The sequence below is a fragment of the Hyperoodon ampullatus genome, assembly GCF_949752795.1.
Source record: "Hyperoodon ampullatus genome assembly, chromosome: 12".
NCBI classification, from domain to species: Eukaryota; Metazoa; Chordata; class Mammalia; order Artiodactyla; family Ziphiidae; genus Hyperoodon; species Hyperoodon ampullatus.
Window position 1 is genome coordinate 7,185,445 of NC_136925.1, and position 21,671 is coordinate 7,207,115.

The 21,671-nt window shown below is 40.0% G+C and overlaps 1 protein-coding gene across 1 annotated transcript in view; it reads left to right on the plus strand.

Moving 5' to 3' along the window:
• The window catches only part of COL12A1 (collagen type XII alpha 1 chain), a 115,269-nt gene extending 94,615 nt beyond the window's left edge, over positions 1-20,654 (plus strand). The window contains exons 54-66 of the mRNA XM_079716122.1: positions 1,149-1,235; positions 2,755-2,808; positions 3,842-3,937; positions 5,039-5,092; positions 5,459-5,512; positions 9,901-9,954; positions 11,278-11,349; positions 14,519-14,554; positions 14,664-14,730; positions 15,869-16,057; positions 17,010-17,078; positions 18,066-18,236; positions 20,464-20,654. Of these exons, the coding sequence (XP_079572248.1) occupies positions 1,149-1,235; positions 2,755-2,808; positions 3,842-3,937; positions 5,039-5,092; positions 5,459-5,512; positions 9,901-9,954; positions 11,278-11,349; positions 14,519-14,554; positions 14,664-14,730; positions 15,869-16,057; positions 17,010-17,078; positions 18,066-18,236; positions 20,464-20,639 (1,179 nt within the window). The 3' untranslated portion in view covers positions 20,640-20,654. The remainder of the gene's footprint in view (positions 1-1,148; positions 1,236-2,754; positions 2,809-3,841; positions 3,938-5,038; positions 5,093-5,458; positions 5,513-9,900; positions 9,955-11,277; positions 11,350-14,518; positions 14,555-14,663; positions 14,731-15,868; positions 16,058-17,009; positions 17,079-18,065; positions 18,237-20,463) is intronic.
• Positions 20,655-21,671: the final 1,017 nt, after the last annotated feature.

Here is a 21,671-nt window from a genome sequence, read left to right on the forward strand (position 1 = left end):
CTGGGGACCCCTCCCTCGAAAGTCAAGGATGTAGAGAATCACATCTGGAAATCCTCCCTGCCAGCCAAGGTGGTTATGCATAGTCAGAAAAGTCCAGCTTAATCAGTGTGTTTGATAAACCCACTTATTGCAGAGTCCTTCTTATTGCTTGTAAAATACCAGCATTTTACAGGATAAGCCATCACCTCTCTGGATATCTAAGTAGAAATCACCATATTTCTTTTCAAGATGATGGTTTTCACCCATAGTATCTGTGTAGGTTGTAATAATTACAAAGGTGAATGCTGATGATGGATTTGAAGCTTTAGGCGAACAGTGAGCTACACGTACCCACGGGATGAGTATGCGTTATTTATTCAACAGATACTTACTGAGCACCTGTTGTAAGCCAGGCACTATCCTATGTGCCGGGGTTACAGCAGTGAAAGGGAATATTTTAGTGAAAGGCAGGGGGAGAGGAGGAATGAACAAGTAGGTATACACTACGTTATAGAGTGAAAAGTCCTTGCGTGAAAACACACCAGGGTACAGGGAGAGATAGCCAGGTGAGTACCCTCAGCCGTCAGTGATAAAGGGAGATTTAAGCAGAGACCTGAGTGAAGTGAGAGGACAAACAATGTGGATAACGGAGAGAGAGACTTCCAGCCAGAGGGGACTGTAAGTGCAAAGGCCCTGAGGCGGCAAGGTGCCCTAAACATCTGAGAAGCATGAAGTGGATGAGGGGGCGCGGGGGCAGAGTGGAGGGCAGGGGGAGGGGCAAGGTGGTGTGCTGCTGCTCGGCAGCACATGTAAGCCCCTGGAGGCCTGGAAAGGATTTCAGATTTTGTTCTGAAGGAAGTGGGCCTCCATATCTGAGATACTCAGCCTTTCTCTAACACCAGACTAGAGAAAATTGGATTAAATTACCAATGGTCTTGATGATAGTTTTGTAAACATATTTTTGTTGTGTGAGGTTTCCTAAAGCAAAACATAAAATAAAGACGGGATCAAAGCAAGATTCCACATAAGACTGTTTGTAATCATAGCTAAAGATTATTTCTTCAAGTTGGGAAATAGATTCCCTTGTGTATATAAGATTAGTGGGCATGGGGGATGGGAAGCTCTTTTTACCATCAATTCATAGATAAATATTCTTTTCAAAATTTCAGAGAGATGAAGCAAAATGCCCCACTCTTCCAAATGCTTGCACATGTACGCAGGACAGCATTGGAGCTCCAGGACCACCAGGCCCTGCGGTAAGGAAACAAATAGTTTCTCTAGTTTTTCCTGTTAAATCTGGGGCATGATCACCCTTTGGCCGGTGTGTCATGCATAAGAAGCTTCCAGCCACTGGTGTGTTCTAGAACAGAACAAGCTGCATTGCACACCATTTTTGTAGCATGTTTTGAGATCTGAAGCGGAGTAAATCAAGAAGAAAATTTGAACGCATTTGAACACATTTCTCTAGCCACACAAGAATGAATGATATCGGCTAGCATTCAAGAGCTTTTCTCTTAAAGATATGAATTTGGGTTTCTCTCTGTAATCACTTGATTTTGAAAATTCCTTTGTTTCCTGACACTTCTCGTACATATGTTATGGAGCCATGGTTGAGAGGCTGGCCCAACAGCAACTTGTTTAGAACCTAGGATATGTGTGTGTTATTAGCAAACATATCATAGAATAACATAGAGGCTAAGTTACATATGTGATGATATCATAAAGTCTGGGTGAAAGTGTTGGTGTTAGGAATAACTTGAGTGAGAAGACTGACCAGGTCTATTCACGGGTGGAGGGGAGACCAAGAAAATGCCATGCAAAACACTGAAGACTACACTGATATGTACATTAATCAATGTGGACTCCCCGATTTAGTCAATCTAACATCTGACTTGGGCTGGTTTTTCAGAATGGAAGTGATACCTTTAAGCTCTATTGAACTCTTTTAAGAAAATGGTTAATTAACATATGAACAGTTCAGAGAGCCTCAGAACACCAGATTTTACTATACATGGGTCATGGCAAATAATGTAAATTGATTTTAAGTTAATTACAAACTAGCTCCTCATATACGGAATCAAAATGTCTCTGGAATTACCAGTGGTCCTGATGATTTTGTAAACATATTTTTGTGATGTGGGTTTTCCTAAAGCAAAACATAAAATAAAGATATTAAAAAGCAAAGCAAGATTCAACATAAGACTATTTACCTGATTTATATTTGTAATCATAAAATTATATGCTGGATGTGACTCAGATGTTCTTGAGAAGTAGGGATTTTTTTCCCTCTAATTGTATGATAACATTGTTGGATATCACTATCATGTTTATTTCGTCTTTGTTCAGTGGTCTCTGAATTCCTCTTACTAAACTACATGTTCTGAGCTTTTGAGAGATTCTTCTTTTTGCATATTATTTTCCCTGAAGAATGCATTCATATAATTCCAAAACAGATTTTTCTCCTTAAAAATACTTAACTATAGTATTTAAGTAATGCTTGTTTTTTTCCCAGTAAACCTCAAATTTTCAAATAAACTTCAAAATTTGCTAACAATTAAGAAAAGTTCAGAATGTAAAACTGAGTTCCTTAGAATGTACAAAGTTTTGAACTTCTCTTTCCCCACACATTTGTAGGATATAAAGTATTTACTTCCATATTTTATAAATAACTGTATTGTCTGGAGAATGCACTGCTTCTTGAAGCAATTTTTATATATCAACTTCTTCCTACTTTCCTGTGTTCACTCTAAAATGTCCTCTTACTATGTTTTTTAGGGAGGACCTGGTTCTAAAGGTCCCAGAGGTGAAAGAGGTATCAGTGGGGCAATTGTAAGTATATTTTAGAGTGTATTTTTATTTTCACCTGTATGTTAAAGTCTGGTTATTCAAATTTCCACTAACGGGGTATGTGACCTTGAGCAAGTTGGTTCAAGTTTAGTGTGCCTTAGGCAATATAATTATCTCTGCCTTATCTCTGGGTGTCAGAATGATGGATTAGGTTAGCCAGATAAAGAATGTACCGGGCATCTTACTGATGTAGGAATCGCACATGGGAAATCTGCAGAAGCACCTAAGGGCTCTGCTGTCACATGGGGAAGCAGAGGGGGTGACCTGGCCATCAGTTGGAAGACCCCACAGGGAGCAGAGTCCTGCTGGGGACGGTTCACCTGTCTCAGAGAAATAGCTGAGCAGCCACATGTGTGTTCATGGCAGGTCACCAGCCCCTTCTACCGGTTCCATACTGGTGTCCATAAGACAACTGAAGCTTCTTAGGGGAATATATTATGAAGATGATGTGTGGTTTTTGTCACACTATCACTAATGATAAGCTAACCCAGTTAGGAAAGTGAGGCTGGGGTGCTGACCCAGGTCTGTCTGACTCCAAGTTTGTGCCTTTTTCACCGAGACACACTGCAAAGAAGTTCCAGCTTAGAGTGAACCTATCTGCTCTTTCCTTGCTTGATTTATACATACGTTAGTCCCGGAAATAAGCCCAAGTCTAAGAGAAATCAGGACGAGCTTAAAAGAAATCAAATCCAGTGAATTTTGAGCTTTGATCTCTGAATGAATCTAGGACTATAAATATATGAATATATTATATTCAATGTATTTTACTTCTTTTAGAAACCTACTTTTAATAGGAATTTTGGAAATATAAGTGCTCTTGTGAATTTATTGTACCTTCCAGTTGTTCTTTTAATGAGTAGCAAAGGGAAGAAAGGAATGGCATTAAGTGTTTTTATAGATGGATAGATTTGTAAAATGTTTGCAAAGATTATATGATTGGTGTCTTAGAGTTATGTAGACAGGCACTGGAAGGGCATTCCATGACTCTGTGCTTGTTTCTCTCCTGTGTATTTAGGGTCCCCCTGGTCCTCGTGGAGATACAGGTCCTCCTGGCCCCCAGGGTCCTCCAGGCCCCCAGGGACCCAACGGCCTCTCTATTCCAGGAGAACAAGTAAGCACAAAGGCTTTCTGTATGAAATGAGGATGGTGGATTAACGTTGAGTTTACCTGGAACATTTTTTTTTTTTTGTGGTATGTGGGCCTCTCACTGTTGTGGCCTCTCCCGTTGCGGAGCACAGGCTCCGGACGCGCAGGCTCAGCGGCCATGGCTCACGGGCCCAGCTGCTCTGCGGCATGTGGGATCTTTCCGCATCGGGGCACGAACCCGCGTCCCCTGCATCGGCAGGCGGACTCTCAATCACTGAGCCACCAGGGAAGCCCTAAAAAGTTTTTAATAAAATGTTTACCTTTTGTTCCAAATGCTAATCTGAACTTATAAAGAGGTGTTTTATCTTCAAAGGCTCATATTTTATTTAACTACTTTTTTCTATACTTTAAAACATACAGTAAATGAATAAGAATACAGATAATTTCATAGTTTTAAGTTTAGTTCTAAACTCCTTTTTAAAGATGCCATAATAGAAGACACATACACTTTTTTGGCATTTAGAGGAAAAACAATCTGTATCAGATATCACTAGAAATGAAACATTTGAAGGACTAGGACTTTTTCACTCAGAAGGGTTGAATGCATCTACTTTTAGCTTCTTATGTCCGAAAGGGAGATTTAGGGGCTTTTACCTTTTCTTATTATTACTACTAAATGAAGTTTATCAGCTTTAATTAATTCAGATTTGCCTGTGTAACAGGTGTCTTCTAGCATGTAGTTATAAAGACCAAAATTATGTTACAATGTTTCACTGAATATCTATTAAAATTAGCACCAAATTAAATATATTAAATAAAAAACAGTTTTCCCTTCAACTTTTATTTCTATGAAAATCCCTATGTTAAATTCGGTTCTTTCAAAAGAGACATATTATCCCATGATTATATAAAATTATCCCATAACGTGCTAAGTGGAAATTATAACAGCATTTGTAGTTTAAAAAGTGAACATCGGTCCCCAAAATGATTTATTCACCTCCCTTTACAAATATGCTTCACTGGATTTATGAAGTGACAGAGATTTCAGGAATGACTCACGTCTTTCCTTTTCACTTAATTTCTGTAAAACACCTGAGACCTGTTTTCCCGCTGCTTTTTGCTCCAGGGTCGCCAGGGCATGAAGGGTGATGCTGGAGAGCCGGGACTTCCAGGCCGGACGGTGAGTTGTTCTTCACGCTGTCTTTTCTTTTCTGGTCAAGTGTTATTTGCATAGTTGCCCTTGTAGTGCCTCAAAAGGTGAACCAAGGTTAAGCAGCAAGGCAGAAGCCTGGCCGTGTGCTGTACATCCTTTCCATTCCATTGCCTGGTCTTAGTCTTCAAGCCTGTGCTGTTCAGTCAGGTCTGGGCTTGATGCCTGAGCGAGCATCTTCCTCTTGGGCTGGCACTGGGCTTGCTTCTGAGTGTCTGTTTCCTTTCAGAGCCCCCTGCATTTTTTTCCCCAAACGTCTTAGAGAATAACACAAATTCCTTTTCTCACACAAGAAGTTAATTACAGTGTTTCACTTGTTTGTTTCCTTTTGTGTAGGGAACCCCAGGATTACCTGGCCCACCAGGACCAATGGGCCCTCCAGGAGATAGAGTAAGTTTTCTTGGGCAGGTTGTAATGATGTTGGAAATGATATCACATTGTTGCCTATTAATTAAGAACCCCCCATAATTCAATTTGTATGGCTGGAAATGCAGAGTTCACACATCTCATGGGAGGCAGAAAAGCTAGTATCAGTGGACCAACCAATACCAGGTCAATCTCAAGTTCTATGAAACAAAATGGTGAGACTTCAAATGAGTTGTCAGAATTTTAATTTTGGAAAAATTTTTTATTTTCTCATATTTGGAAAAAGAAGTCCCTAAAAGGAATTTTGGTTCATTGGAAAGGGATTCAAGAATCCTAGCAAATTGCTTTGAATCCTAAAATTAAAATCTTTGTTATGAGGCATCTTTTACGTAACTCTAAGAATAATAGTCTTGATTTCCGTGGCACTTTCTATTGCAGTCAGGGACATCTTTTTTACACCTTTAGAACTCAGATACCCCCTGTAGGCCTCTGTGATGGAAAGCCGACTGGAATTTAGTAGGGATTTTGCTCATTTGTGGCAGATTTCAGTTTTGCTCTTGACTTATGATGAAATCAGTGCAGGAGACCCAATTTTTTCTAGGACAAGTAAATGAGAAGCACAGTGAACATGGCTTCTGTGCTCTAATCCAATGTTATAGAAAATTTGCTTTCATAGGAGACGACGAATGCTTTAATAAAATATTTTAGAGTTGCTCAGAACCAAGGCACTGATGACTTTTCAGCATCCTCTGGTTCAGACAACAGTCTGAGAGTTGTCTGGATTCTGACTAATCAAGTTAAAACATAGGACTAACAGCAGGGTCTCAGAGGGCCAGGGCTATAATAGCTGTCACTAAAGGCATTGATTTGTTACCCTTAACACCCCCAAGACATCATGGGGCAGGAGAGTTGGGTCAGTCAGATGGAGCAAAGATGTGATGTGCCCAGATAATACCAAATTTGGATGATTTGCCAGTGAAAGTTATTTGCTCCAATGCCTACTCTTGAGTTTATGAGAGAGTGAGGTCAAAGAGAAAACTGTATTCTCTGGGAGTCTGGGACCCAGTGGTACTTATATATACTTATTCTTCTGACTCTTTTGAGACTGGCACTTTAGTTTTTTGGAATTCTTATTTTACAATAAAGGACAATAGTGAGATTGCAAAGGTGACAAGTCAGTCTATTCAGTTAAGTCAACAAAACCAAAAATACCGCAATCAGGAAGTAATGATGCATATTGAATATAGTTCAATATCCTGTGATAAACCATAATGGGAAAGAATATGAAAAAGAATATATATATGTGTGTGTGTGTGTGTGTGTGTGTGTATATGTATAACTGAGTCACTGTGCTATACAGCAGAAATTAAACACAATGTTGTAAATCAACGATAGTCCAATAAAAAAAAAATGATGGGCCGCCTCTCTTGCTGCCGCTGCTACTGAAGCTCTGTTGGACCCATCACACTCATGCAGTGCAGGCTTTGTGCAGACTCGCTGGGTGGCCAGTGCCATCCCATCAACACGTTCCTCCTGAACTGGCAGCCAGGCAGCCACTGCTGCCATCGCTGTGTCCCTGAAAAGTGAGAGAGTGGAAAGGACTGCGTTCTTCTAGCTCTAACCTGTGAATCCAGTCCTGGTGAGGCCACCCAGGACTCTCGTGTTGAGGCTGAGGAAAGTGTTCAGGAAATCATTTGTCTTTTTCCATCACAGTCTTGTACACTGACCTACCACTTAGTTTCCTACTGCTAGTGCTGAGAGTAGAAGGCACAGCTGAGGGAACATAAACAGTTTTGGAAAGTTAGACTTTGGGTGCAGCCATCTCCGCTGAAAAATAAAAGAAAGAAAGGAAGTTGAACCCTGTGGTAGAAGAGAAGAGAAGACAGCTCAGGAGAGCAAGCCCAAGGACCATGGTGAGGAAGACGTGTTACCAAGGTGGAGGTGGTAGGAACAGCAGGCATGGGTTGCCTTCAGCACAGATGATTTTCAAATGAGGCACAGCTCTGGGGACTGTCAGAAGGTAGCAAGAGAGCCACAGGTGCAGGCATGACATGCAGTGTATCTGTGAAAGCAGCCATAGGTCCTCTCAGCCACCCTCCCATGGAGGGAAGCAGCAATAACTGCTACAGTTTTGAAAATGGAGAATAAAAAAAAATTACAGTACAAAGTGCTACAGATGGCTCAGTGGTAGCCCTTCTGAGGCCATCAGAATAAAATCCGCTTCACCCCAACTTAGATATGTATTTCTTCTAAAAGAAGATGGTTGGTTACACCAAAGTGTCCATCCATGGATGAATGGATTAAAAAATGTGAGATATATATATATATGTATATAATGGAATATTACTCTGTCTTAAAGAAGAGGGAAATCCTGTCATTTGCAATGAACTTGGAGGACATGCCAGCTGAAATAAGCCAAGCACAGAAAGATAAATACTGCATGATCTCACTTAATGTATGGAATCCTTAAAAAGTTGAGCTCATGGAAACAGAGTACAGTGGTGGTTGCCAGGGGCAGGGGAAGAGGGAGAGATGGAGAGATATTAGACAAAGGATACAAAGTTTCATGGAGATCAGACATATATACACTATTGATACTATGTATAAAATAGAAAACTAATGAGAACCTACTGTATAGCACAGGGAACTCTACTCAGTACTCTGCAGTGACCTAAATGGGAAGGAAATCCAAAAACGAGGGGATATATGTATGTGTATAGCAGATACATTTTGCTGTACGGTAGAAACTAACACAACATTGTAAAGCAACTACACCCCAATAAAAAATTTTTTAAAAAGGATACAAAGTTTCAGTTATGCAAGATAAGTTCTGGAGATCTAATGTACAGTGTGATGACTATAGTTAATACCATATTGTGTATTTGAAATTTGCTAATAGAGTACATCTTAAATACTCTCCTACATAAGAAAATGAGAACTATGTGAGGTGATACATGTGTTAATTATCTTGATTGTGGTAATCATTTCACGACATATACATATATCAAAACACCACATGTACGCCATAATTACATACAACTTTTATTTGTCAATTATACCCCAATAAAGCTAGAAAAAAAAAAGGGAAAATGGTTGATCAGGAAGTTCTTAGGATGACTGAAGGAGGATTATTCAGAGATATGATACTTACCTAAAAAAAGTGGAAAAAAAATGTATCTTCTACAGCAGCTGGAGGAAATTTAGATGGTAGAAATGTCATTTGAACTGTCCAAGCAATCCTCCGAGCATTTCTGCTTCTTAAGTGGCTCTCAGAAGCAGTGTTGATGTTACATGAAATGAACTTGTAGTCTGTTTTTTGTTAAGCAGACCTAGATATTCCAGAAAACAGTCTGAAATGTTTATAAGTTTCTGAAAAAAAATTTTTTTTTGCAGGGGGTGGAATATTTCTAACACAATTTTAAAGAAATAATTTAAACTTCCTCTTTTGTAAAATCAATGGGAGTGTGGATACTTAATGGAGGTATTGATCCAAATATTCTTGATTTGTGCTAGAATCCAAGTATATGCATAAAATTAACACTTATTCTCAAAGGAGACAAAAATCTCCTTTGACAGAGGAATGCAGCAACAGAAAAAACGACCTGACTCAGAAATCCTTGGCTGGATTTCAGAGGTCTGTACTTGGGATGAATGCTAACTGGGCAGCGAGTGACTCATTCCAGGCAGAGGTCACTTGGCACCATGCAAGCTGCGCAGAGATGCCCGGTGCTTCTGTACAGATCTCTTCTCCCAGTGCAACCCTGACTGGGTCTGGCCTTTCTGTGAGATGAGGAGAGACGGACCGATAAAAAAATTGAGTGAGGATTGAGGATTTCCTTTCTTTTGAGTGGAGGAGTTAAGGTAGTTTTGCCTCTTTCTTGGAGGAGAGGAGAGAAATCCCTGAGGAGTGAAGCATCAGTGGCCCTGCCCTGGCTGTCTGGTGTTGCTTAGGAAACAAGGAAGGGAGTTTTCTAACCAGGTGGTTGGCCCCTCCTGCATCTTCTGTGATGCAACACCCCCCTTCATCTTACTTTGATCCTTCCTGGGCCAGTTAGTCGACATTGACTTTTTGGTAGAAAGGGCTAGTCTTCCTTTAGACTTCTTTACACTCTTATAAAAGTAAAAGTGAGTATCTTCATAAAAGGAATCTGCTTTCTTCGGAGAAGACTGGATTGATTCTTAAAATGATTTTATTTATAACTATATAAGTGACTGAGTATAGAAATGAATTATTCAATAAAAAGCATAACTTAAATGGAAAACATTTTTTGGCATATTTGTCTTTATATTGAAAGGTTACCTGCAGTTGGGTTAAATCCCTCACCTGTCACTCTTATCAACCTATCTAGTGTCTTTCCATTTTACTTGGTCATTATTTCACTAATCTATAATTAATTTCGTTTTTACAATAGGGCTTTACTGGAAAAGATGGAGCAATGGGACCTAGGGGCCCCCCTGGGCCACCGGTAAGAATGGAATAGGTGACACTCTTATCTCCCCAGCCTAAACCCCTAGCCCCACTTGCTAGGGAAGAGCCTGGTAACCTGACCTTTGAGGCATGTTCCATCTGTGCTGGGGGGCACACAGTCGAGGGAGCTACTTGTTTTTATTCTCCTAAATCAAAATGGGCTAGAGAAAACAGAGGTGTTAAAATAGAGAGTCTTTCTGTTTAATCAAGTTATAGTTGAAAAACAACAACAACAAAAATATCCCTAACCAACCAGTTCCTTCCATGCCCACATTAAGTGGTAGGTTTTATGATCTTACTGGTTACTTCCTGTTCTAGAATTTTAAGAGTCTGTAGCCTATGATATTTGAATTTTAAGGATGTTAATTACTGAACAGCTTTAAGTCATTCAGAGGAAGTAAGTTTTACCCGAGTAGGTTTTCTAATTAAGATCTTTGGGGAAAATACTGAAGCCAATGATTTTGAAAGAAGCATCTGTATACCTGCATCCAGGTGAGATCACAGTTACATTGTTTGAGGTGATGGATGCTCTTCATGGCTTCTGGCTGTATATGAAGACAGGAGAGCATATGTTAAAATAATTTTATTATTTATGTTTAATATATATGTTCTCAAGTAGAGTTGAAAATGTATAATAAACTTTGATTTAAAGTATTTACTCCAGAGATTAAAATTTACATAATTGATGAATAAAGGATTGTTTTACAAAAATCTGATGATTCTATTTTAAGGATATTTTAGCTTTAGACATAATGTATTGACTAGCGATATTATAAATATTTTACTAAAAATGTTGCTAAAATGTCTTAAAGCTGTGCTAGAAGGAACGGGGAGAAATTCTTATGGTTTTGATGGGATAGAGGGTGCTGATACGATAGAAGAGGAGGCACCCTTTATTTGAATGCACCAAAGAAAAAGTGAGTTTCTAGGCTGAGATACAACTCCCAAGAGATAAGGGGAAACTCCACCATGTGGTGCCCAGTTACCTTCTCAATATTTTCCCCAGCCAGAGTTCACTCCTGTCTTTTGATGAGTTTTCTGGTTTGGTAATAGAAACAAACTAATAGGAATTGCTTTCTGCAAATTCACTTAGCAGCCAATTTACTAGGATCACAGTCTGTGAATAGTGAAGCTGATTAAATATAGTCCATAAAGACTGAATGGGAATTTTCAAGATGTTTTTCCTCCATGTTACCTTAAAATTTGATTTTGCTCTTCCTTAGTATGTGATTATGTGCTAAAAGCTTTTAAAACCAGCCATGCTCTGTTAGTTTACTTTAGATGACATTCTTCTTTGACGGTAAGCTTCCCTGTGTTGTAGGGAAGCCCAGGCTCTCCAGGAGTCACAGGACCGAGTGGGAAACCAGGAAAACCCGGAGACCACGGCAGACCAGTAAGTGGACAGCTTGCATGCCTAGTCATTCCACTGTGGCCATGAATGAGGAGACTGCAAGGCTGTGGCATATTTACGTTATCTCTGCTGTAATGTGTGTGAAGCATTTGCTGAAGCTCTGCTAAATCCATGGATTTCACTTGGTACTAGTCCTAAAAATTTTCTAAGTTATAACACTCTGGGATGAAAACTGTGGTCATAGGGTTTCTTTAAAAGGAGAATGGGATTATCAGCCAAGACACATATTTCGGCACTGAATAAACACTCAGAGCTGGGTCAGCAAAATCATCCTTTTTATTTAGGAGCGGTATGCAGCTTAAGATAGAAAAATACATGACGGTGCGTGGCGCCTCCGTGGCTGCTCTGCAGAAGTTAACCCTTTGTCACTATCTTGTAGCCACACTGCCGGCTCTTTGCTCTTGCGCTGAGGTTGCTAGAGCATTAGTCCCAGAATTAAAAGGATTTATCTCACCCACCATTATACTTTTGTATACTGCCCTGATCCAATTTACATGCAGTTTAATTTTCTTTTCATCAGATGTTTTGATTAAAATAATAGCTGAGATGGTATAAGGCATATCTTCTATTTTCAAATCAGTCTCTCCAAAACTGAATTCATACCTTCTAAAATATCCAGAAGTATCTGTAATGACTGTTGGGCTCCATATTCTTCGTTACAAGCTCTTCCTTCTTTGTATGTATGAGGAATGAATTTAGTTTAAGCAGTTTTTTTTTTGTCTGAATAGAATTCTGAAATATAAAAATGTATCTCAAAGATCAACAAGTCCAATTACTAGTAATGACACATCTATCAGGGATGTTCTCTGAACAGAACTTCTCTCTTCTGAAGTATTGTCCAAAGTTATATAAGCCCAAGCTTAAAATTTTTTTTAATGTCAAACTAACTTAGAATCTTTATGTGATATGGCCTGCCTTCTATGTTTACATAAAATTAAGCAAGCAGCATAAAGATGAAAGGACTCCTGGTGTACTTCTTACTCTGTGTGTACTCTAGCATATGACTTTATTACTTTCTTTTCCTCAATGAATCATGACAGAAACTTCACAAGAGCACTAAAAAGTACATGGAACTTGTTAACCCTTTCAGAATTCTATTTCATTTTACTATGACTGAAAGAGAGTCTAACGTAAGAACATCACTGATGTAATTGATGGCCGAAGTTAGAAACCTGAAAGAAACTTCTACTTCCTTTACTTGAAATGAGAGCTCTAGATACTGACAATAAAGATGAGTTCTAAATCATATATCCTAGAACAATCTAGGGAGTAAACGAAAAAATAACACATGGGAACAAAGTAGCAGTAAATGTAACAAATAATTTCCTGAAATTTACAAAAGGCTCCAAACGAAATAATGTTTCCTTAAGAGTCCAGTACTTTTAGCAAAGGGCAGTCAAACTCCAGTTTTTCTTATGACTATAATTTGGTACCATTTATTTGGACCTTATCTACCCCCTTTCCGCCTTTATCTTTCTCATCCTTCTAAGGTAGCAAATTACCTCTCCTTTTCTTCTCTCTTCTCTCTTACCTTTAGTTTCTAAAACCAAAACTAGCAGATGGGAGTATAAAGGTCTTAGGAGAGACCTTAGCCAAGTCACTGTTAGCTTATGTCATTAGCTCTTGGAACCAGTGGTGTCTTCTTGCTAACGTGTAACACCTGATGTTGTGTAGTGGCTGTTTCCAGGAGCTGCTGATGGAATATTTTTATTCATTTACTCAACACCCATTTGTTTGGTGCCTAAATGTGCTTGTCGGTGTTCTAAGGTCTGGGGATATAAACGTACACAAGTCAAAGTCCTTGCCCTCATGGAGATTCTAGTGGAGGATATAGACCCCAAAATGTAAATAAACAATATGGTTTCTGGTGATGATGAGTGATAACAAAGCAAAGAAACACAGAGTAAGGGGTTAGGGGGTAATTGTGGTGGCGGAAGGGGGCTATTTCAGATCCAGCAGTCAGGGAGTCTGTCTGAGGAGGTGGAATGAAGCAAGGGAGCAGGCGGTGGGAACAGCATTCCAGGCAGTGGGGACAGCATGAACAAAGGCCGAGGGAGGATGAAGGTGGCACGTGGAAGGAAGAGCAGAGAGGCCCAGGCACCGGAAGGAAAGGGAGTGAGGGGAGAGGGATGAGAGATGAGGCCAGCTGGCTGGGCGCAGTGAGCATGCGGACCACCCAGCCCACGGTGAGGATCTCTTATCTTATTCTTAGTGTGATGGGAAGCCCTTGGAGCCAAAGAGTGACGTGGGCCAATTTTCTTTTTAAAAATATCAGTCTGGCTTCTCTGTGGAGAACAGACTCAAAAGGGGCCAAATGGGATGCAGGAGGAGCAGTTAGGAGGATATTGGAGCCGTTCAGGCAAGAGTCTTGGAGACCGTAAGGGGCAGTTTGGTTTGGGATGTTATCTGATCATCAGATTTGTCAATGGTTTGGGCGTTCCTTTCAGCTGGCAGCCTGCAGATATATTGAAAGACAAAAACTTCTTGCACTAGAAGGAAGACTTTTTCCAAGATCCTCTCATGGCCAGTGAGAGGGCTGACAGAACAGGGACGAATGTTCTGTGGTTGTGTTTGGATGTGGGAACCACCATTTGGATCGAGCCCCTTAATAAGGGAGGCACGTGGTTCCTTTCAGGCCCAGTGCACAAAAAATCACTGGAAGAAGTTACAGATATATATTTAGTTAGGGAATTGACAGAAAGCTCTTACTAGAACAGGTTCTTATGGGTTCTAACTGAACCAAGATTAACCTCATGCACAACCTAAAATAACCACCTGAGCTCCCCAGCCATGGTGATGTAAAGGAAAGTAGAATGGTAGCAAGGGCAATTTTACATGTGTTTCAGTTCCAGACCTATATTGTGAATGGCACCATAAAATGTACGCACAGTACATAACTTCTAAATTGGTGATCATAAAATTCACATCTCAGCACTATATTGGAGGACACGTGCTTCTGAGAGAGGGAGAGAGAGAGACAGGGAGACAGATTAGATTCCTTTTGACAGACAAGCAAAATGCGAGTAACATGGATGTAAATGTGATGCGTCATTTTGCTAATTTGTTAGAAAGCAGACCTCATCCTGTCCATTCATGAGTCATTTTAGACCATGTCTGTCAGTTTCTAATATCTGAAATTCCTATATTTCAGGGCCCATCGGGATTGAAAGGAGAGAAAGGTGATAGAGTATGTATTTCTTAAAATTTGACTTACAAATTTATACCGTGTGTTAAACATTGAACTCTGAAACTATGGAAATAATATGCTGATCCTACTTATTGATTTAATTAACTAGGGAGACATTGCTTCCCAGAACATGATGCGAGCAGTTGCAAGACAAGTCTGTGAACAACTGATAAGTGGTAAAATTTCTTTTCCTTTTAATGTATGAGTGTGTGTGTTGTTTTTAGTTAATTGCAGGAAAATGCAGTTTGTGTCATAAACTTTCAAAGATATATGTTTCTATTCCATTTTCATGAACTCTTATTTTTGTACAGTGTCAGTCCTGTATCCTGTTAGATAAAGCCAATGATATTTTAATGACTATCATTAAGGTAAAACAATAAACCAAGGTAAAATAATAAACCAAGGTAAAATAATAGCTTGTTATCCTTACAGTCAGTCTGATACAAAATTGTATTTTAAAAGGGCCTTTCAGTTTCAGTATTAGGATTTTTAGTGATCTTCACTCATTGTACACTGAAGCAGCAAACATTGGCTCTTTTAAGTTATGACTTTTGAGTTTTTCTGGACTCTAAGGAAGGAGGACCACTGAGATTAATTTGATCCTACAAAGTCCCTGTTGATGGGGAACTTTTTCTTGCCTCGTTATTTTCCACAGACTCTTTCTCCTTATTCCATGAGACCTATTAAGCGATAAGGCTCAGTGCCTGCAAACTGAGTGTGGCCTCCAAATCAGGGCCCCCCTTTTTGGAAATCTTAGTCCAGGTGTCTCCCAGTGTGGTCCTGAGGATCACCTGCGTTAGACTCACCTATGCTGCGTGTGAGAAATGATACTCTTGGGCCACACCCTAAACCTGGTGACTCGCTGTCTTTGGGGATGAGGCCCAGAAATTTGCAGCTTTCAATGTATCCCACAGGTGATTCCAGTTTACACTAAAGCCTCATAATCACTGCCATAGGCACACACGCGAATATGCTATAATTTATTAATTTAAAAAAGGTTCTCTTTCGAGTGGCATCATTGGGTAAACCTCGGGGCTTTATATCAGAGCCCTGTTAAACTTTCACAACTCCTTTATGTTTATAGTAATGCTGATGGCTTACTGGTCAGTATTTTGTGGAGACGGTTGTTTATCAGGGATCATTTTGTCCAGGATGACTGGAGTGTTTTATTTCAGTTTTAGGTTTCCAATTAGAATGTTTGCTGGAGGGTGCAGGACAGAGATGGATTTCGCCAGACACTAAGAGAAAACCATTTCATCCTCTCATCCCTCCCTTAGTGGGTTTCTTACTAATAAGTCTTATTTATTTTTTTAGGTCAGATGAGCAGATTCAATCAGATGCTGAATCAGATTCCAAACGACTACCACTCTAATCGCAACCAACCAGGCCCGCCGGGTCCTCCAGGGCCCCCTGGCAGTGCGGGAGCCAGAGGAGAACCAGGACCTGGGGGGCGGCCAGGCTTCCCGGGCACACCAGGGATGCAGGGACCCCCAGGTGAACGAGGTAGGCATTCCTGACTGCTGCACAGGGATAAAGGAAGGAATCTACAAGTGTAGGAGCTGGGTCCGGTTGAAAAGCATGTAGAAGACTGGACTTAGCAAACTACACTGGTCTTGTTTGGACAGCCCCAGAAGAGCCATGCATCCATGAACCTGTCTTTCTTTTTAGGCAGCGGCAGGCTGTAGAGATCCCTGTCTTAGAAAACAGGAAAATTTTGTCATGAGAGCTCAGTAAAGACAATGCTATTTTCTGATTGCTGTTGTTGTTAATGGGAAAAACTGTATCCTGGCAAACTGAATCAGGCATAAAATCTTATTAATTGTTTTGACTGGCAAGAGCTGGGCAGCAACTGAATGCAAGCAGCCCTAAGATTTTAGATCTAAATTCTTCTGGTTCCTTTATTCAGGGCCTGGAGATGGGTCTTATGTGTTTCTTTGGCTTTAATTTCATGGTAGATAAGTGTAACTGAAGGAAAAGAAGAAAAACAGGATTATCTGATTCCAGATGTTTCAGGATGCTGGGTACTCACTTTTGTCAAAGTGATGGCTAACATTCTGTGGAAAACTTAGATATGTCTGTAATTCTGATTATTTAGATGTGGTACTGATAGGGCTACTAAAGATAAGATACCTTTAAGACGTCTTCAGTGAGTTGTAACTATTTATTCAAGATTTCTGTTCTTAATTACTGTTTCTAAAATAATATATTAGATGTGTTTGTTTTCTTCAAGTAATTTTCCCCCTGACTTGTAGCCAGATTTGTTTCTTGGCCATGAATCTGGAATTACACAAATGTCTAGAAGGATTTGGCTTAAAGCGTGGACTTCTGTGAAAAATTGGGTTCTGCTTTCACTAAGGGAAATGAATTACTTGAATCAAGTACTATCAGTTCCGATGAAGACTACATATTTCCGGATAATTTTCCCTCTGTGTTTTCCCATTTTGTGCTTGCTTAGGTTTGCCGGGAGAGAAAGGCGAAAGGGGTATTGGATCTCCAGGACCTCGAGGGCTGCCTGGCCCCTCAGGTAGGTTTGCTAGTACATCAAATAAGTGAAAATACCATTACTGAGAGAGCATACGACCCCACGAGATGCACAAACTCATCCTGTTAGCTTCAGGCATACTGGCCGTCACGGAATATATTTTAGCAAGAAGTCCCACTTGTATAACCTCCTCATTTTTATGTTCTCTTGTTCAAAAATGTTTCAGTGAGTTCTATTTAAGCATTTACTCTAACTTTAATATATGAGGGTTTGAGTTTTAGTGACACAGAGGGTTGCTGGTTTCTTTTTATGGGATTCCTATTTGTTTTGTTTGGCCTCATAGCCTTTAAGGATGGTGTCATTTCCTGTTCCTTCTGGTATTCTTTAAGATGTCGCTAGTAGACTGAGGAAATATACTCTCATCAGAAATCCTGACACGTTGCAAGATTTCATTCACAGTTTCTTTACTGATGTTTTGGAAGGAAATAATAGTTGTTCTGTGCATTTTGTTTACTGGATTGAAAATGAATTTTTTTCTTCGTTAAAAGGTCCGTGAGACCCTTGCAACCATGGTCAGTCCTGGAGGTTAAATCTTTACATTTATGTTAACCATGAGTAAGTGTCACTTGATCCAGAAATAACACTGCTTCACATAGTCTGGAGGCGTGGAGCAGGCAACCCGACTGTCTGCCTTGGCTACCACAGCCATTTCCTGCAGCGAGTCTTATCTCTAAGACAGTGGGAGCAAACCAGAGAACTCACTGATATCTTTAGTTTGGCTCAATTCTTGCTAAGTCAGTTTTCTTTGAATAAAATCATTAACATAGTTGGATTTTTGGCATTAATTCTTGAATCACTGGTAAGAAAGTTCTACACTGGGTCATACTGGTGATTTCTTAAGGAAATATTTTCTTACCATACACTAGTGAATTGTCTAGTCTTGAAGTAGTGGAGGTGCCAAAGTATTGTTGACTGCCTCAGGAGATGTGTTTGACAAGAGGGGAAATATTTCTTTTAAACCCATAATAGGTCCACAGGGAGAATCCAGAACAGGTCCACCAGGGTCCACAGGTTCAAGAGGTCCTCCAGGTCCCCCTGGTCGTCCTGGAAACTCAGGTATCCGAGGCCCCCCAGGTCCTCCTGGATACTGTGACTCTTCCCAGTGTGCCAGCATCCCATACAATGGACAAGGCTATCCAGGTATGTTGTTGCCATTATAGGGGCCCAAATTCACCTGAATTAAAAAACCTTAATGGAAATGAAGGTCCCTAGGATTGAAGGAAAGTTGATTTGAGGATTTCTTGAAGATACCAACTCTTTCAGTTGTATGCTTTGTTATTCTCTCTCAAAAGAATTACTGTTAATTTTATAACATTATTTCACATTATAACATTATTTCACAAATTTATTTCACATAAATTTCATTTAATTATTTTCTCCTCCTTTCTATACTTCTGCACTTACCAAATCACATCATAAACCTCTCTTTATTTCTCTTGGGAGTTCAAAGAATGCTACCAATTGACTGTTTTTTTTTTTTTAACCCTAAAGGCTGGGAAGAGGGATTTGTTGAATACAAGAATATATCTAAAAAATTGTTTTGAGACTCTAATGTGTAGGCAGACTATTTGATAACATGGTGCAGACAACTGAAAATATTTCACTATTTCACATTGTCCATGGAATTAATATTTATAAACTCTGGGACTTAATGTTTTTAGAGTCAGTCATGAAATTCTAGTACTTGAAAATTACAGGAGGCAGAAGTCTCTTAAGCCTGATTTTGGGGACTGTGGGGATAAAGGCGATATGCTGATCTGAAAATAAATATATTAATGCTGTGGGCAGCGGTCAGTGGTGACCTTTTCATCAGCACACCCTCAAGCATCTTGCAAGTTTTAAAAATGATACTGCTGTTTGATATGGTTGGCTACTAGCAAGTAGTGCATGAGTAGTTGAATATCTAAATATCTATATATCTATATATTTATGTGCATACTTACGTATGACCAAAAGTAATCACGAATCGTAAATTTCTCAAGCAACCCATTCGCAAAATTACAATTTCACTCTTTATAAAAGAAATTTAAATTACCTCTGCCTTCTGGTATGTGTGAATAACTTGAAATATATGGATATATACATATATACTTTAACCATTACATACTTAGATGAATGTGTATAGATGTTTTTTTTGCATAGTAATTCAACTTTTAAAAACTATCATCTTTGACCTGTTTCAGGTTCCGGCTAACAAATTTTCTAAGTCGCCAGTGCTGCTTACAGTTTGAATACATGAAAATCCTGTTTCTGAGATGTTTGCGCACGTGCTTATTAGGAAATGCGTCTGTATGGAAATCTCACCACAGATATGGTTAATGAACTGGGTCATAATGGAGGGTGGAGACTCTTTATACTAACTTGAATGAGACAAAAGCAGTGGTGTTAGTTTATAAGCCTGATGCATTTCAGTAATAATGTAGAAAAATATTATTTAAAAAAAAAAGTTCAAACACACAGCTCATGAGGAGCCTCAGCTTTGAAAGAGGCGCATAATAAAACTACTAACCGCAGAGATGATGCCATTTTGAGAAAAACAATTAACCTGGTTAAAGAGAAATATCTTATGTAAATAATAAACTAATTATGGCTTGTAAATGATTTGTATGTGATCCTGTCCACTAAAATCACTTAACAGTCCTGTACAATCAGCTTCTGCCTGCTGCTTGCTCTCTGCCGGAATAACACCAAGTAGAATCTCCTCATCTCTCGCTTGTTAGCGATGTGTCTGATTCAGGGCATGTGTCTTACTATGATTACCTTTTGTACATGTACTTTCATTTGGATTTTGTAATCGCAATTTTCAAACCAAAGTTTTAGAGTCACTTCTCTTCCTGTTTCGCTGTAGTCCCTGGTGGTCCTCAGCCACCAGCTGTAACTCAGGCCGTGGGAGAGACAGCCACAGAAAATGTCATGTACTGTATGTTACCTGGTGATAGTTGATTTTCACCTCCAGAGCTCAGTTTCTAGGAGCCGATGTAACTTCCCCTCACCTCCTCATCTTTCCAAATGGTTCTTTGAATTGAGGAGTGTGAAGTCATGAACAGTTACTTGGGGATTTGCAAATACCCTACCTAGGTTGGTTGACAGTTCTCCTTGGCCCAGTCTCTGACCCTTCCCAGGTATTTGTGCAATGATTGTACTTACTGCTGGATCTTTGAAGGTTAAAAACAAGTGCCATTTCATTATTGATCACCAAATTCTCTCTGCAAATGGAAGCAATCAGAGCATTGTAATTTATCTGTTTATAGTTATGAGATTAAGACTGGAGTGCCATCCCCTCGGGTGATGATTTAGCTTTTGCTGTGTGTGTGTGTGTGTGTGTGCCTTCCAAATCATGCCATAACTGTAATGTTGAATCGGACAGAGCCCTACGTGCCCGAGGGCGGGGCCTACCTGCCTGAGCGCGAGCCCTTCATCGTGCCGGTGGAGCCCGAGCGGACGGCGGACGAGTACGAGGACTATGGCGCCGACGAGCCCGCCGAGGAGCGTCCTCCGCATGCGCGCTGGCGGCGCGCCCTGCTCCGCGGCCCCCGGCAGTGAACCTGACACCGCGCACGCGCGCAGCTCGGCCAGGCTGGGGGGAGGTGTTGGGATTCTCATTTACAGGTCAGACGGAGCAGTGCACGTGTTATCTGTCACGTTTCCTCCGGCGTTGCTTCATCCGAGAGTACCCTTTCTGGCTGCAGAGAACCTTGTTCCTGCAGGAAGCCTAGCTCGCGGCACGCAGTCTGTAGAAGTCTTTGCCTTTGCCCTTGAAGTGCTTGCAAAATACTTTGTTCCCAAAAGCTGCAGGGAGAGAACGCGCCTTGTGCCTTTAGGTAGCACAGCGGGAAGCCTCAGTGAAACTCTTAGGTTAAGCAGTTAAGTCCTGGACCCCAGAACGACTGTGTATTTCGAGAGGGCAGTTTATCTTTTCCAACGCTTATTTGCAGTTCAATGACATCCCGATCCAAGCAGTTCCCCTCCTAAAACCAAAAAAGAGGGAAAAGTCAACTCTGTTGCAACTATTTATCTTCCGCTTCTATCTTCTGTTATACATTAGGGCATAGTATGCTCTCATACATCTCCTTTAACAACCACAAACCTTAAGCCATGTAGCTGAAATTATTGTATCAACTGGATACAGTTCCATATTGCCTTAAACCTCCTTGTTTTAGACACGCTAACATTTATACCAAATTGCAGATTATTCTGCAGAGATGGAATTGCATGTTTGTGTTGTACATTTAGTATGAACTTTTTTTTCCCCAGAACATAATGTTTCTTAGTTATCAAAAGCAGTTGGAAAATGTTTGCAAGACTATGAACATAGAATTGCTGCTTTTATATTTTAACTGCAGATTGTGAATTTCACTGCCTTATATTATTTATTTCTGAAACAAAAGAGGCATTTTTCAATAAAACTACTGAAAATTTGACATGGTATGTTTTTTCTTTAATGGCCTTTTGGACTGTCCAGGCGGTTGTTAAAACAAACAAGTTCATTTCCTTGGATACAGTTACAAATCTTGCTAATACTATTAAATTATGCTAAATAACTTTAGATTTTTAATGATGTGGTGAAGTCATAGA